Source organism: Triturus cristatus, chromosome 11 (genome assembly GCF_964204655.1).
Source record: "Triturus cristatus chromosome 11, aTriCri1.1, whole genome shotgun sequence".
NCBI lineage: Eukaryota > Metazoa > Chordata > Amphibia > Caudata > Salamandridae > Triturus > Triturus cristatus.
In genome coordinates this window covers 364,717,637-364,733,316 of record NC_140594.1, presented here as the reverse complement: position 1 = coordinate 364,733,316, position 15,680 = coordinate 364,717,637, and the positions used below count along the sequence as shown (strand labels likewise).

The 15,680-nt window shown below is 41.8% G+C and overlaps 2 protein-coding genes across 6 annotated transcripts in view; one reads left to right on the top strand and one right to left on the bottom strand.

Annotated features, from left to right (window-relative positions):
* Positions 1-8,271, bottom strand: part of LOC146784189 (protein DGCR6-like) — a 115,989-nt gene extending 107,718 nt beyond the window's left edge. For 2 of the 4 annotated variants that reach the window (XM_085633898.1, XM_085633899.1), the window contains exons 1-4: positions 7,842-8,150; positions 3,908-4,033; positions 3,753-3,822; positions 3,600-3,666 (exon numbers count right to left, since the gene is read on the bottom strand). In XM_085633898.1, coding sequence (XP_085490024.1) covers positions 3,600-3,666; positions 3,753-3,822; positions 3,908-4,027 — 257 coding nt within the window. In that variant the 5' untranslated portion in view covers positions 4,028-4,033; positions 7,842-8,150. Of the gene's footprint in view, positions 1-3,599; positions 3,667-3,752; positions 3,823-3,907; positions 4,034-7,841 lie in introns of all 4 variants that reach the window. The other 2 variants (XM_085633901.1, XM_085633900.1) reach the window with 2 other exon arrangements.
* Positions 8,220-15,680, top strand: part of LZTR1 (leucine zipper like post translational regulator 1) — a 238,383-nt gene continuing 230,922 nt past the window's right edge. The window contains exons 1-2 of one of the 2 annotated variants that reach the window (XM_085633897.1): positions 8,220-8,354; positions 8,752-9,264. In XM_085633897.1, the coding sequence (XP_085490023.1) occupies positions 9,116-9,264 (149 nt within the window). In that variant the 5' untranslated portion in view covers positions 8,220-8,354; positions 8,752-9,115. Of the gene's footprint in view, positions 8,355-8,670; positions 9,265-15,680 lie in introns of those variants that run through there. The other variant, XM_085633896.1, reaches the window with a different exon arrangement.

Below are 15,680 nucleotides of genomic sequence, written 5' to 3'. Positions count from 1 at the left end.
ATGGCCCTGCCCTCAGCCCTGGGTATGCCATGGACAGGTGGTTGCTGCGTGGTGGTAACTATTACAGGGCGTTGTATTCGCGGTCCTTGGACTCGTCCCTCACGGGGCCCACTGCTGTGGCGGTGCGAGTGTGGAAGATGGCAACTGACTCGCTGGGCTGGAAGGATAGGCTCACCCTCGCTACCCCGCTATTTGAATCTGAGAGACTGGGTAGGCTTTGGCACACAAAAGGATTTGACAAATGGGACTTGATCGGCATCTCCAGGGTCGGAGATGTCCTGATTAAGGGGAGGGTGAAGTCCTTTGAAGAGTTGCAGAAGGAGTATGAGCTGGGGCCATCTGAGTTTTTCCGCTATGTTCAGGTGCGTCACGCCCTCCGATCAGTCCTCATAGAGGGTGAGAAGGTGCCTGAGTCCTCTCCTTTGGAGGACCGGGTCCTTGATGGCCATATGCCCGAGAGCACGTTCTCGCTCATCTATAAGAAACTGATCAACGTCCGGGCGGATATGCTTCTGGGGTTGAGGGACCAGTGGGCTAGGGATGGCCTCGAGTTGGATGACGAGGATTGGCAGTATGCTGTTTCCTCTCCTAAGGAGGTTGCGATCCCGTCGCGTCTGAGGCTGGTGCAGCTTAAAATACTGCATCGAGTGTATGTGACGGGGCCAAGGCTGGTTCACATGGGATTCTCGGAGGACGGCCTATGCAGGAGGGGTTGTGGTATGGTGGGTACTTTCCTGCATATCATTTGGGAATGTGGTGTCATCACGGAATTTTGGAGGAGTCCATGCAGTGATGGGGGAGGTGACGGGCATTGCTATGCAGCCTGAAGCGCGGTGTTGTCTACTGAATGTCTGGGGGCCCACTGATCATAATGCGGCGCAGACCCAATGGGTGACTCTGGGCAACATGGTTGCTAAGAGAGATATCGCGCGATTGTGGGGCTCTGCGGGGCCCCCCACATTGACCGCGTGGAAAGAAAATATGGACTGGAGTATGTTAAGGGAAAAGACGGTCTATTGCGCTAGAGGCCGCCCCCGGAAGTGGCACGCCATATGGGGGCGGTGGAATCAATACAGGGGGGGAATATGTCTTGCCCCGGATCTGGATCCTCCCGAGGAACAGCTTTCCTCCTAACCTTCTTTCCAGCCCAGTATGGTTTATGGACTTTTTGGCCTCTACAGTCCCTCTTCTTCCTCTTTACTTTGTACTGTAACTGTTAGATGAGTGGGGTCCGGCCTCCCCTGGGGGGCTCATCATGGGCTTTCAGTGTTCTTGCCTTGCTGGGGTTTGTTGTGCGTTTTTGTGTTTAATTAAAATTGAACCTTTGCACTTCTCCTTTCATGGTACTGGGGACGCATCTCTGTTTCTATATATCGATGCTGCCGAACCTCCGGGTTGTCGGCTGAATAGCTGTGTCCTGACTTTTGAAAATAAAGGTTTTTAAAAAAAAAAAATAAATAAATAAAAAATATTGGAAAGAGAAATAAAAGGTTGAACAGAGAACCACAAGAAATAGAATTAGAAGAATTGAGGGAGAGTGTTTACTTGGAAACAAAGAGGGATGATGAAAGGGTGTCTGGTGTGTAGTATTGTGTAAGGAGAAAAAGACATTTCCAATTTCTCCTAAAATGGGACTAAATTTTACAAAAAAAATTTTTTTTTGGGTTGTTTATTTGGTGATAATATCACCAAAGGGGGGATTGCTGGAGCAGAGTTTTCTGTTGAAAATCTATTGGGTTTTTTTAAGCTCTGGTTTGTCTATTTGTCGAAAAATAAAATATTAATTTTTAATTATTAATTATTTGTGTTGTGTAAATGTTCTGATTAATCAATACGAATTAACAAGAGAAAACTATACGTGGGGATGCATTTGTGTTGCTTACTAATAATGTGCATGTTTTATTAAATAAATGTTGCTGAGTGCTGTTTGTTTTGAAGCACAAAACGCTTTTGAAATGTCGTGTACTAATGCTTTTCTGTGTTGCAAAGGCTAGATAATTACAATACACATAAGGGTATTAGTGGGGTTAACATTGTTTAATCACTATGCTGTGGTAACGTTGTTTTTGTCTCTTTTAATTAAGATGGTACGTTTTGGCCTAATTTAAAATGGCTGCCATTTAAAGCCTACATTCAAGTAGTCGAATTGTGATGAGAAGGCCTTGCTGAACATGGTCGAGAGTCATCTGACCACAGTTTTCGTCTGGTTTGAAAATTTCCGTGAGGAGCAGTTCTGGGCGAATGTCCAAGCAACCTTGGAGGACAAAGGAGCCACAATGAACTTTGTGATTATAGTGCTGGCTTCGTGATGATTCTGAGGAAGAACATTTTAAAGGATACATTTGCAAATTTGAGTTTCATACTTCCGTCTTTTTATTTATGTGTTTTTTCTGAGCGGAGATTTTCCAAATGTAGCGATGCTACATCCTTTCCTGCTCGCTCTGCTCAGCGGCTCAACGGAAAACAAGAACATTTTATGTTGCTATTATTTTGTAATTTTTATTATAAATATGCTAGACTAGAGAGGGTCTGTGTTCGTTGCATTTGGATTTTTGAGGCCACTTCTTTCCGAACTTGCGTTGGTGAGGATCGATGCTGTAAGGACGGCGACTTGGGAGACTACTACTGAGAGACTGTCCTGATCCATTTCTGACATTTAGCTAGAATAGGTAATTATGAGAATAATGATTCACTCTGATTAATTTTCTTTGACTAATTTTAGATAAAGTACCATAATTTTAAATATGGTGTTGGTGGTTATTTCTTGTCAATTATTGAGTACTCTATTTTGATTATTATTGTATAGATTGTTTAGATCATGACTCAGGACAGTAACAATTAGGTCTTATCGACCTTGGTTCAGATGCAGGGTGTTTAGGAGTTTTCTTTCTACAGGTTCAGTGCTGATGGAGTATTCGAGTGTATGTTAGTAAATTGGGCCCAAGTGTATGATGAGTGTATGTGCGTGTAACTGTGAAATCACTCTATCCGTGGAAGTAAGGAGAATTTATATGCCCTGATCTGGAGCACCCGCACTGCTTTGTAGAAAACAAACTTGACTAATTAGTAATGCTCTAAACAATGTTTTTCTGTGCTTCTGAAAACATTACACTGTTCATTATAATCATCACATTAACTATTTAATTGCGAATACCTCTCCTCAATTATAACTTGAGTTTAGCAAACATGATACATGTATTTTGAACATAAAAAAAATACATATTTTCCAATAAACAGAGGTTTCTGTAATTGTATCCCAATGCATTTCGGGATCAACTGATCCCTTCATCAGAGAACTGTAACAAAACACAATTTACATCATTAGACATACAAGGAGGAATTGTTCTGTCTTTCAGTTCAATATCACGAAATTCATATTAAAACCAGTGTCCCACATTTGTGTGGGAGTGACTTAATGAAGTGTTAACAGACCCATCTGACACAAGCTTTCCAGACATCTGTCATGTTTGAAATCACAAGTAAAACCACCAAAAACCCAAAGCAACCGTCACCTAGTGTTTCAAAATACTAAACCAATTAACCAGATTCCATGTTCAAAGTCCAATAGATCTCCACAGAAAGAATCGCCAGGTACTTACAAACAAAAACTTGAAACCCGAATATATCTCTGTGGTGCCGGGTCTGACACTAGATATAATGAAAGTTCTGAAAAATTAAATGACAACATTGGTACCCGCTCACTTTGATTGAACAACAATTAAACCATACTGTTTTGATAAGTACAGCGTTACCTTGTTTCCGTGATATGGCTCCACTCAATGTTGAAAAGTTCATCGCTAATACCGACCGACCTGCCCGAAGCTGTTGAAAAAGGAGGAAATACCCTCATAAATGCTAGCAATATTCAGAAGTTCTGTAATTCAAAAACACCTTACTATCCTCTCACCTCAAAAATCTTGCCAGATGGCTCCGTAGTCAGCGTTCTCGAATCACCAAGTCGGGATGCTAGAACTTCTGCGTCTTCCTCTTCCTTAAATCTCTGCTGATTTCTGCTAATCACTAACATCGAAATCTGGAGCACCAGCGTACACCAATACATACAAGTCAAAGTTTGAGGAAGACCACATTATGACAGATGAAGGTTGCCAAAATAATTTGATTTTTTACAAACGATTCATCGACGACATGTTTTCGATCTGGAATAGCAGTAGAGATATTTTGCTAAATAAGATCAATGAATTGAACCAAAAAAATCCACGCATACAATTCACTCATCAGATGAGTGAAGACCAGATTTCATTCCTGGAGGTCCTCATCACTAAGAAATCAGGCAAGTTGGCTATGGCTGTTTATCATAAAATTACTGATCGTAATAATTACTTGTTGTTCACGAGTTTTCATCCTCCAGCTCTTCTACAGAATCTGCTGTATTCTCAAATGCAAAGGACCACAAGCATATCTTCAACACCGGTGTCTTTAACGGCAAAAATGGCTGAACAAAGATCAATTTCAAGAACAGGGATGTCCCAAATTAGCACTTTACAGCAGCTGAACATAGAGCAGGAAGTATAGCCAGAAGTGATCTGTTAATACCCAAAGTGAAAGAAGATCAAGACCGGATGGTCTTCGTATCTAAATTTTCTACGAAATCTAAGCAAATCAAAAACATACTCAATAGTCGTTGGGAATTACTTCAGAGTGAGTCTGATTTTAAATACCTATTCAAAAACAAACTTTTATGCGCTTACAATAGGAGCCGTAATCTAAAGGAACTTTTGACTAAAAAACCTTCCAACATCAGAACAGCAGCACCAGGAATGAAGAAGTGCCACAACTGTATCCATTGCAACAACATCATTTCAGGCAATGTGATTACGCATCCACAAATGGGAAAGATCATCAACTTGCGCTACTTTGCAGATTGCAACTCTATGTACGTAGTTTATTGTATTAAATGCCCTTGCGGCCAGATCTACGTCGGTAAAAAGGAAAGGAAAATAAAAATCAGAATCACTGAGCATAAAAGTCTCATACGCAATAAAAATCCCAATTCAAGTCTCGCCATGCATTGGATGGAGTCAAATCACACTATTCCACAATTGAGATTTTGGAGAAAATGTAATTGATTTGGGAGAGAGACAATGATAAATGGTTGTCACAAAGGGAAATATGGTGGATAAAACACCTGAACACCATAATGCCCGTTGGACTCAATGATAACTCAAATCCAATTTGTTACCTCCGATATCAAGAGATTAATAAATCAACTCCAGCAACCAAGTTCTAGTCACAAGTACCAGTTTCCACACATATGTAGACACACAGTTATTTTGATGGGGGTGATTGGTGATAAGATACTTTCATGTGCACATTGAGTTCGTTTAATAGGTCTGGAATTATAGATTATATCATGATAAAGCATTGTTTGTGTTATCGTGTGATATTGTTCTTTTAAACTTAAAAATGTCTTCATATACTCCAAAAACTTTTTTGTATATTTATTTGACACATTACACAGGATACATGCACAGGGAGCAACCAGGTTGTAAGGTGGCACCCCTAAGAATTGAGTATAAGGGCTCGTAGGCCGGATCGCGGACATAACGTACGTCATAGCATTCTGAGTGGGTAGTCCGGAAGGTGATATGAGCTGTGTCTCGCGGCTAACTTGTTCCGATTGATAGGGGGCAGTGAGCAATTTAAAAAATTCTACTACGTTCATTATTCAAATCTACTATGTGGTAAATCTTTGAAATATGCGCATTAAATAAGTTGCACGGCAGGGCAGTTTGTGCAATCAAGCTCATATACACAGTAACATCAGTAGAGCATTGCGGTATGAGAGTTACCAGTTTGAGTACGTTCGTGAAGAAGTAAGACATTTTAAGATGGCCACCAAAATCACCTTTGATGAACTAGGTAGGTCTGCTTTCGATGTTAGTGATTAGCAGAGATTTAAGGAAGAGGAAGATGCGGAACTTCTAGCGTCCCGACTTGTTGATTTGAGAATGCTGACTACGGAGCCAGCTGGCAAGATTTTTGAGGTGAGAGGATAGTAAGGGGTTTTTGAATTACAGAACTTCTGAATATTGCTAGCATTTATGGGGGTATTTCCTCCTTTTTCAACAGCTTCGGGCAGGTCGGTCAGTATTAGCGTTGAACTTGGCAACATTGAGTGGAGCCATATCATGGAAACAAGGTAACGCTGTACATAACAAAACAGTCTAGTTTAGTTGTTGTTCAATCGAAGTGAGCGGGTACCAATGTTGTCATTTATTTTCAGAAATTTCTTTATCCCTAGTGCCAGACTGGGCACCACAGAGATATATTCGGGTTTCAAGTTTTTGTTAGTAAGTACCTGGCAGTTCTTTCTGTGGAGATCTATAGGACTTTGAACACAGAATCTGGTGAATTGGTTTAGCATTTTGAAACACTAGGCGACGGTTGCTTTGGGTTTTTGGTGGTTTTAGTGGTGATTTCGAACATGACAGATGTCTGGAAAGCTTGTTCAGATGGGTCTGTTAACACTTCATTAAGTTGCTTTGGGTTTTTGGTGGTTTTAGTTGTGATTTCAAACATGACAGATGTCTGGAAAGCTTGTGTCAGATGGGTCTGATAACACTTCATTAAGTCACTCCAACACAAATGTGGGACACTGGTTTTAATATGAATTTCGTGATATTGTACTGAATGACAGAACAATTCCTCCCTGCATGTCTAATGATGTAAATTGTGTTTTGTTACAGTTCCCCTGACGAAGGGATCAGTTGATCCCGAAATGCATTGGGATACAATTATAGAAACCTCCGTTTATTGAAAAATAGATTGGTTTTTTTATGTTCAAAATACATGTATCATGTTTTCTAAACTCAAGATATAATTGAGGAGTGGTATTCGCAATTAAATAGTTAATGTGATGATTATAATGAACAGTGTAATGTTTTCAGAAGCACAGAAAAACAATGTTTAGAGCATTACTAATTAGTCTTGGTTGTTTTCCACAAAGCAGTGTGGGCAGGGGCAAGTGCACTCATACACTTGCAAGACACACATAGCTGCGACAAGGTTGCCACAAAGGTACTTCTCGGCATGAGGTCCCACCCCCTCCTCACTGTAAAACTTTTGTTTTAGTTGGTAGGTCTGCCTCAGCAGCACTGACTTCCAACAATAAATTCATATACTTAATTGCTTTGTTCCACTTGCAATAGAGCCTCTCAAATTGTCACACATAAATCATCAGAATGTCACACAGATGTTCACTGAAAATATGGAAATGTCACACACAAACTGAAAACTTGGCTGCTATGTATGCTCCACTGGAGGGTCGAAGACGAGAAGTGGAACGCAAGCCATTTAATAAGAAGCTACCAAATGAGACTGACAACTAAGCCAACTAACGGTTAGTAACGGGTGCCTGCTGTAAGTTTTTGACATTGTCCACAATCGGTCTTTTTGACCTAACAATTAATCGTTTGGTAAAGAAGCCATGCTGAAGGGGAAGGACAAACACAAGAAGTGGAATGAAAGCCATTTAATAAGTATGCAAATAAGACTGACAAAAAAGCCAACCAAATTGTAAGCAAGTTTAATGGCCCCAAAGCCCACTGTAAGTTTTGATATTGTCCATAATAAGTATTTTTTACCTAATAACGTAGCAAACACAACAGCTACAATAACCACCTATCTGGATACTCATAACAACAAAGTACCATGCAGTGATATAAATAAGTACAATAAAGCCATAAAAATGAAGTACTTTTTATGTACGATAGAGGTGAGCGCTAGGACTGTAGGTCCGTTGGAGAATATGTGCATCTGTAAAGAGGTTAACACTGTGGGGTGACGGAGAACGGTTTCTGCTGTAAGGAGGCAGCCCTCACCTGGGCAGATCCTTTACCAAGCCTTGTAATTCGGATAGGAGCTGGTAGTGCCGCTCCTGCTGCAGCGCCAGATCCGCTGGCTCCTCATACACGCCCGGAAACCCAGCCATAGTTGGCCGGGGGAGAGACTACGGAAGACACAGTGGGAGTAGTACTACTTTGATAGGAAAGGAGGCCGTAAAATGTTAGAAATAGGTAAGGCCCGCGAAGAATTCATGAAAACAAGCTACGGCATCTATGTATAGGCGGAGCCCAGCCTGGAAAAGCACTACAATCAGTGCATTCGCGTAATACAGCCTGCTAATGGGCAGAGGAGGCGGGGCTTGTAATGATATCAGTGCTTCCTAGAGGCGGAGCTTGCTAGAAAACAGAGAGACATTGGAAACCGCTGCCCACGCCTGCACTCACGTTTCCTGGCTATCGACAACAGAAAGAGAAGGGGGACTATAATAGCGGAAGCGGTCATGCCACCATCTGAACCTATATTGCACAGTTTATTTTCTGGAACATAAGGTACAATAGAATACGATTTTGTCCATGCTGAATCGACACTCTAGTTAATCTGGCCTTATCCTCGAAGTTGAACCAAAAAATTTTACAATATTGTACTCAGTCGTATTATCGTTTAGATTTTGTTTTTTTGCTATTGTGGTTATAAATATAAACCTAAGATTGTTTTTTTATAGATTCCAACATTGTTTGTGTTGATGTTATTTGTGCGAACACGCGCTCCTTTTCTAATGCCCTTTCCGCTTCCCATTAATTGTCTGTTCCCTGTGTATATTCCTGTTGCTTTCCAGTATGTATGTCCATTCTGTGCTCTTTAGGTAGTCCGTTTTCTATGTCCATGCCTTTACAGCAAGTCTCCTCCATCGATGTGTTTTTGACACTTCCTCTTGTCTTTTTGCAGCCTGTATTGATGGTATCTGGCCCACCAACAAAGACAAGTTACTCTGGTTTGCGGCGTCTTGTAGGATAGAGAAGTTTCTGCGGAGCATTGGGTTCTCCGACGAAGAACGGCACTCGGGAGAAGACAGGGAGTGTCAAAAGGTGTTAGAAGTGGAGCGAGCACCAATACCATGCAGGAGAGAGCAACTACTCCAGGGGAGAGAGGCCCCAGCCTCTGACAAGTAGAGGCACGGGGTCTCCTCATAATCATGATTGAGAGACTTACTCCAGACAGCCCTGTTATGGTGAGCATGCAGAACTGAGGCTCATCTTCCCGGAACCCTGTTTGCGTTCTTGGCTTCTCTCTTACATGTCCTCACGTCTCCATGGCGTGTAAGTCGAAAGTAGCTCCCAGTGTTGACTTTGATCACAGCTGCTCAGACAGCGTTGAGTACCTGACTCTGAACTTCGGCCCATTTGAGACTGTGCATCACTGGAGGAGACTGCCACCCTGTGATGAATTTGTGGGTGCAAGGTAAGTCTTATTACTGGAAAAAATAACACAGATAAACATTGCTTAATTTGTAGCGGTTGTTACAGGTTGTGGATACTTATTTCTGTGACTTAACCTGTATTTCACTTTCTCATTTATTCATTCATTTCTTAGATGAGCTTTCTGTTATGTATATTTGTAATCTACTTAGTCTCATGTTTCTAAAGCTAATTTAAACGATGTAGTAACTGTCAATACCCTACCACCTTGTCCATAGTCCCTTGTGGGTATCGTTAGCATATTTGTTTCGGTTCAGACCACTACATTGAATCTGATCCTTATTCATTAATGACCAGAGTCTAGAGAAGGCTCACTTATTTGCAGTTACTTCATGCATGTATTTGTCCATTCATTCTCATCAGCAACCAAAAAATGTACCCTTCGTTTGGCTCTCGTCAGTCTTTTTCCCACTCTCACTTATCGGAATAATTTGCCATTTGATGGTACTATTAGCCACTGTTCCACGTGGCGGTGTTACAGTGTTAAAATGCCCAGAATCCAGCATGTGCCAGCCCATACCCCTACACTTGGATGTGTCACTTACTTGCCTTATTTGGTATTTTCTGTTGACAGGTGAGAATGGATATCTGCTTTGTGGTCTTTGATAGCATGTTAACCCGATGCACCTCACCTTGCGTCTTCCTTTAGTTAGCTGTTTCTCTCTTATAGAAAAACTATTTTCAATTTTAAGATGAATCACTTTCTGATAATGTGAAAGGTGCACCTTAACTGATGCCTTTCATGTCATTCTTTTGCGGCCCTACCCGGCTAGAATAATTTTCCTGATAGCAGCAAGTGTCCCTAATTGTCTTTGGTTTTATGGCTTACATGTATGAATGGCCTTTTACCACCCACAGTTTTGGCATTTAGGGGACAGCCCTTTGAACTTGGAGATGTTGCTCCAAGAACAAAATCACACAGACAAATAAAAAATAAACATGATAAGTGGAATAATGCTCTGAGCATTAGCTATTAAAACAATTTGTGAAATAAAGACAGTACATACAATTCTATTAAGTGTTTTTAATAAAAAAAGGGAATTCAAAAGTAATTTATTAACAAAGCTCTGCAGTCGCATGGCAAATTGGGGGACATATGGCAGGCCTATAATTTCATTAACCATAAAATTATTAACCATATTAAGTAAAAATAAATGCATATGCCCCAAGAGCAGAAATTGGCATATCTAAGTACAGTAAAAGTTCTATGTGTGATATAAAAACAAAATCACTACGCTTGCCACTGTGAAATTTCAAAGTAAAATAAGAAAGATATTGAACCCAAACGAAACATTATTGTTCCTGCAAGAAAGATACAAAATGAGTTATTCTCTGCCTAGAGGAGAAACAAAAATATAATTTGAATGTTGTAATATAATTGTTTTATCTAATTTTTCCTTCCACAATTAGTTCGATTACTTTTGAGTTTCATACAGGGTGAGCTTTCATCCTTATTATTGAATGGCTGAATGACCCTAGCTACCTATCTCCTTTGTATCAAAATTGATCCTGAACTATTAATATATAGGATTCGCTGTCTCGAAATGCAACAAAGATATGTCACATAAATGTTAAGTTTACTACTTTCTTGGCATTCTGTGGGTTTTCCCTAAACAACTGTCATTTTTCTTAAGAACAAGGACGTGGAACACTTGCACGTTTAACTTACTTGCTATATACAAAAACTTTCCAGGTAGAAGAGGTGGTTTGTGCCATTCTACTACCACCCTGGGATTCTCATCATTAGTGTTTCTTTTATTGGCTATGCCTGTATAGGGGGCCACAAATCATCTAATCTTACAGCTACCACTGCTGTCCCTACCTGTACTGGTTTCAGTGGTACACAACCTTACATAATATTGTCACACATGGCTGTGCTTTACCTCCTTGGGAAATTATATTCGTGTTTTTGTGAGTCTGTGGCATTCTGGTTAGTTTTTATTGTGTAGTTCTTAAAAAAAAAATGTATGAGTAAAAAAATTGATACTTGTATAGCGCACTACTCACCCGCAAGGGTCTCAAGGCGCTTGTACGAATACCGCTGTGGAACCCATCCTGGCTTTCCCTGTGGGGCGTCCACTCCTGGGCACCCCCAAGGTGGAGGCCAGGCATCCTTAGCGTTGTGGGGGCCGTTGTGGAGATTAAGCAAGCTATTGCCCAGAGTTGCAGATTGGGACTCCATGATTGGAATGGCACCGAGGCGAGAATTATCAGGTCCATGGAATTTTTGAGCCCAAGACCCGCCGAGGTGGGGAATTGAACCCTGGTCCCGGACTAGACCTCTGCATCAGGGTCTGCCGTTCTAATCATTGAGCCACACTTCTCCACCTCTGACTAAACTCATCTTTGTATTTATTTTATATGTTTCCGCGGATGCTGAAGAAAACTAATAGTTGGCACCTTACCAAGGAAGAGCAACATATTTCACTGCTTATGTTATTTTGTCAATTTCAGCGGTTCTAAAATTGTTTGGCCTAGACACTTACAGAACTGCATGTGTGTGATGGTATCTATCTATTGGCTTGCATTCGTGTGGCATGTCAACTCAGGATTCTCCACAACACTTTTTTTCGGGAGAGGTGTTTGTCTAGATTATATTGTTTGCTCTTCAACTCTCACTTTATGCTGTGGTCTGTTTCTTTACTAGCTTTTTCATATGGTATTTGTTTCTAGAGTTGTGCAATCACTCTCTATTATTGTTTCCATCCTTTGAGGTAATCAGTCACCATTAGGGCCAGCTGCCAAGAGCTGTTCTCCATTTTCATGTTTTGTGGGCTGGAGAGGTATTGACCAAAAGGTTTTAGTTGCAGAGATCCCCTCACAGAGAAGCTGAAATTGTCATATTTTCCAGTCCACGGTGCATTAACATAGGGAACATCCCACTAGCACTGGCCTCCTTGCTTACTGACTCGCTAATACGATGCCTGGTTAATATGGGTCTAGATCCTACATAATTTGCAATCTAGTTGGTTCCTTTCAAATTTTCAAATGCAGTGCAAGATCTTACTAGCTGGTGCCCTGGGTATAACTGTCCCTATTTCTGATTATAAGTTGACTCTCCAAGTCAGAGAATCAGTTCACCTTTTGACATTGAAGTACTATGCACTACCACAGAAAAAAATGACACAATCAGAAGTACAATTTTGCTACAAACCTTTAAGAGTCTTGAATCGGATCCTTGGGTAGTGTGAGAAAAGGGTGGTGTTGCTTGAGGCTCTGGAAGATAGAATAGATTGTGCACTTCGACCTGACCTGCCAAACCACAGCCACTGTGATGGATTGGCTACATTGAAGGTTGCTCCAGGGACTTGCTGTCTGAAGAAATAGGAGTTTGACCAAAATCAGAGTGCTGTTGCCGCTACCCAGTCTAATTCACTGTAACCAGATGGAGATTCATTGCCCGCTTTGCTCTCATCAGCACCCCCCCCATGAGAGAGACCACCCCTTTGTGGTGTGCCAAGCAAACGAGGGAAGAGCTCATGGGTGAATTGCAACCTTTTCTTGCTCTTCTTCTCTAGTGACCGATATCTCATTTGTCTTGGAGGCTAGAGGTATTCCCGGCCTTTCCACACTTTGCCCTCTTACTGATCGTGCCTCCAATCTGAGTGTAGGAAAACAGCCTTTCTGCGTGGTCACCCAGTATTGTTCACCTTTTGCTGTACCCTATATTTTTGCTGGCTTTAAAACGCTGTGGAATTTAACCTTGTTAACAGCACCTATAGAAAGTGCCTGTGCTCCCTGTTTAAAGATTGTTGAATTGGCAATTAAATAGTTGGTATTTATAACTTACCTATAAGTCCCTAGTAGATGGTAAAAGATGGACCCAGGGACTGGAGGTTAAATGCTACTAGAAAGTTTAGAAAGTTACCTATTTCCAACCTGAAGTTCATGGAGACTAAATTTGCATTTGCTATCCCATTTTTGCCAGCCATAATTAGCATTTAAATAGCTGTGGAGAAAAGTGTGAAATGCTTCCCAGCTGAAACCAATAGGATGGCCTGACTGGACACAGATGACCCCTTTGAACCTCCCAGAATATGCAGGGTGGGGCATGTGAGCATCCTTGAATGTCAAATGCTGTTTGAAAGGTCTGCTAGGTTTACATATAACACTTTGGGGCGATCTTTGAAGGAAGGAGAACAGGATGGAAAGACAATTCTGGAGTATCCACTGTCTGGTTGCTGATATACCCTAATTTGTCCTACCAGATGCTTGTTTCTTGATTTTGAGATATAACTCTTATGGCGCATGTACAAAATGGCCCTTTCTGCAGGGTCATTCTTTAGCCTTTTGCCTTCCTCCTCCACTTTTTCAGGCCTAATGTTTGTTGGCTTGAGGACTTGGGGCACTTTACCACTGCTAATCAATGCCAAAGTGCATGTTTGTTACTAAAAACATGATAACATTGAGTTATCCACAACTAGCATATTTGATTTACGTATAAATCCCTAGTAAAAGTGCACTACATGTGCCCAAGGCCTGGAAAGCAAATGCTTCTGGTGGACTTGCAGCACTGATTGTGCCACCCACTTAAGAAGCCCTTTAAACCTGTCTGTCCTGCCACTGCAGAGCCTGTGTATGCAGTTTTAAACTGCCATGTCGACCTGACAAGTTAATCTACTTGCCAGGCCCAAACCTGCCTTTGTATTACATATAGGTTACCCATAAGTTAGGCCCTAGACAGCCCATGGGCAGGGCGCAGTATAATTAAAAAGTAGGACATGTACTTTTAAGTTTTACATATCCTGGTAGTGAAACACTCTTAAATTCGATTTTCACTACTGCATGGCCTATCTCTCCCATAGGGTAACATTGGGATTGCTGTATTAGATTTCATAAGTGTAATTTCTAATTGGGAAAATATGGGATCCCCACATTTGGTGTCTCTGGAATCGCAATTTAAAAACACAACTTATGATGAAATCGACTTTTAAATTGTAATTATGAAAATTACCTTCTGCCTATTTCTGGAACATGTCTGGGGTAGGTGAAGGCTGGCTTCCTGAATTTCTTCTAAACAGCCACAATCAAAGGAAGGGTTGGTGTGACTGAGTAGCCATCTGCAGGCTGATGGGTCATCCTGAGCAGGATAGGAGGGAGGAGCTGACACACCTGAAAGGGCTGTGTCCTGTCTCCACACTCAGGGTTGCATACTCCCCTGTAGTGAGTCTGGAGCCAGGGCAGGAAAGAGAGGCACTCTGAGCACTTCAAAGCATCACTTTGAAGTCTTCCCCACTTCTAAGGCCCAACTGGGTATAGGTTCTCAATCTCTGACACCACCATCTCAGAACACTTGTGGAACTGAGGATATTCTACCTGGAAAGACTGCTGTGCTGCTTGTGGAACTGCCACTTTGCTGAACTGCTTTTCTGTGTTGACCTGCTGCCTGCTGTCTCTTGCCTGGGAGTGAGAAGGACTGCACCTGCATCTCTGCATCCCAGAACTAGAGTGTCTCCAAAGGCTTGTTGGCTTGCCTCCTGTTTTCTGAAGTCTCAGGGATATCTAAGACTTTTCACTTTGACCTGCAAACAGCACCTGGACTCTATCTGCTGTGAGTCAGTCCTGCTCTGCCAAGTGGTGCCAATGTAGTCCTGGGCCCTTGGAAGTAAGTACAAAGTGCTGCATTTGCCAGAACCCACGTATCGACATGCGGACCCAACGCATCCCCACTGTTGCGGGAACCAGATTGACGCATCTCACCTGGAAGCGCCGCATCACCTCCAGAACCTCCACATCACCGCCACTGCATGGAGAAGATCAACGCATCACCTCTACAACGTGGAGAAACCCAGTGCATCACATTCGGAATCGCCGCACCTTGGAATCAGCACATCGCTCACAGAACCGACGCACCATTGCGTGGAGAAATCCGGCACATCACCACAACTGTGTGGGGATCACTGACGCATCTCATTTTTTGTAACCAGGATCAAGGCACTTTTGCTCAGCGGGCCCTGCGTGGCTCCTGTATCTGGCTGCGCTCCATTGTGGTCAACCTAAACTCTTTGACTTTGTCCTGGTCCAGCGCGACCAGTTAAATCTTTAAGCTCTTACTGCTTCTAAGTTTTAATCTTGAAAAACTCACATTTCAACTTCTACTGATTTAAGTTTTGTCATTGTGGTCTTGTTCTATTTATACAATTATTCTCTATTTACTGAACTGTTGTGGTGTCTTTTTGGTGAGTTTTCACTGTGTTACTATGGATATCCCTACCTAACTATATTTCAGCTGCAGACTCTTTCTTGGCCTTTAAAAACATTTGAAAACTTGTCTCTTTACAGCTTAGCTTCCTCTCTTTTGCTGGTCCTCTTGTTCCACTATAGCGCCTTGACACCTATGGGTATTAGCTAGCTTTACAAGTTTTATCCTATCCTATCCTTACTGTTTAAAGTGTTGCA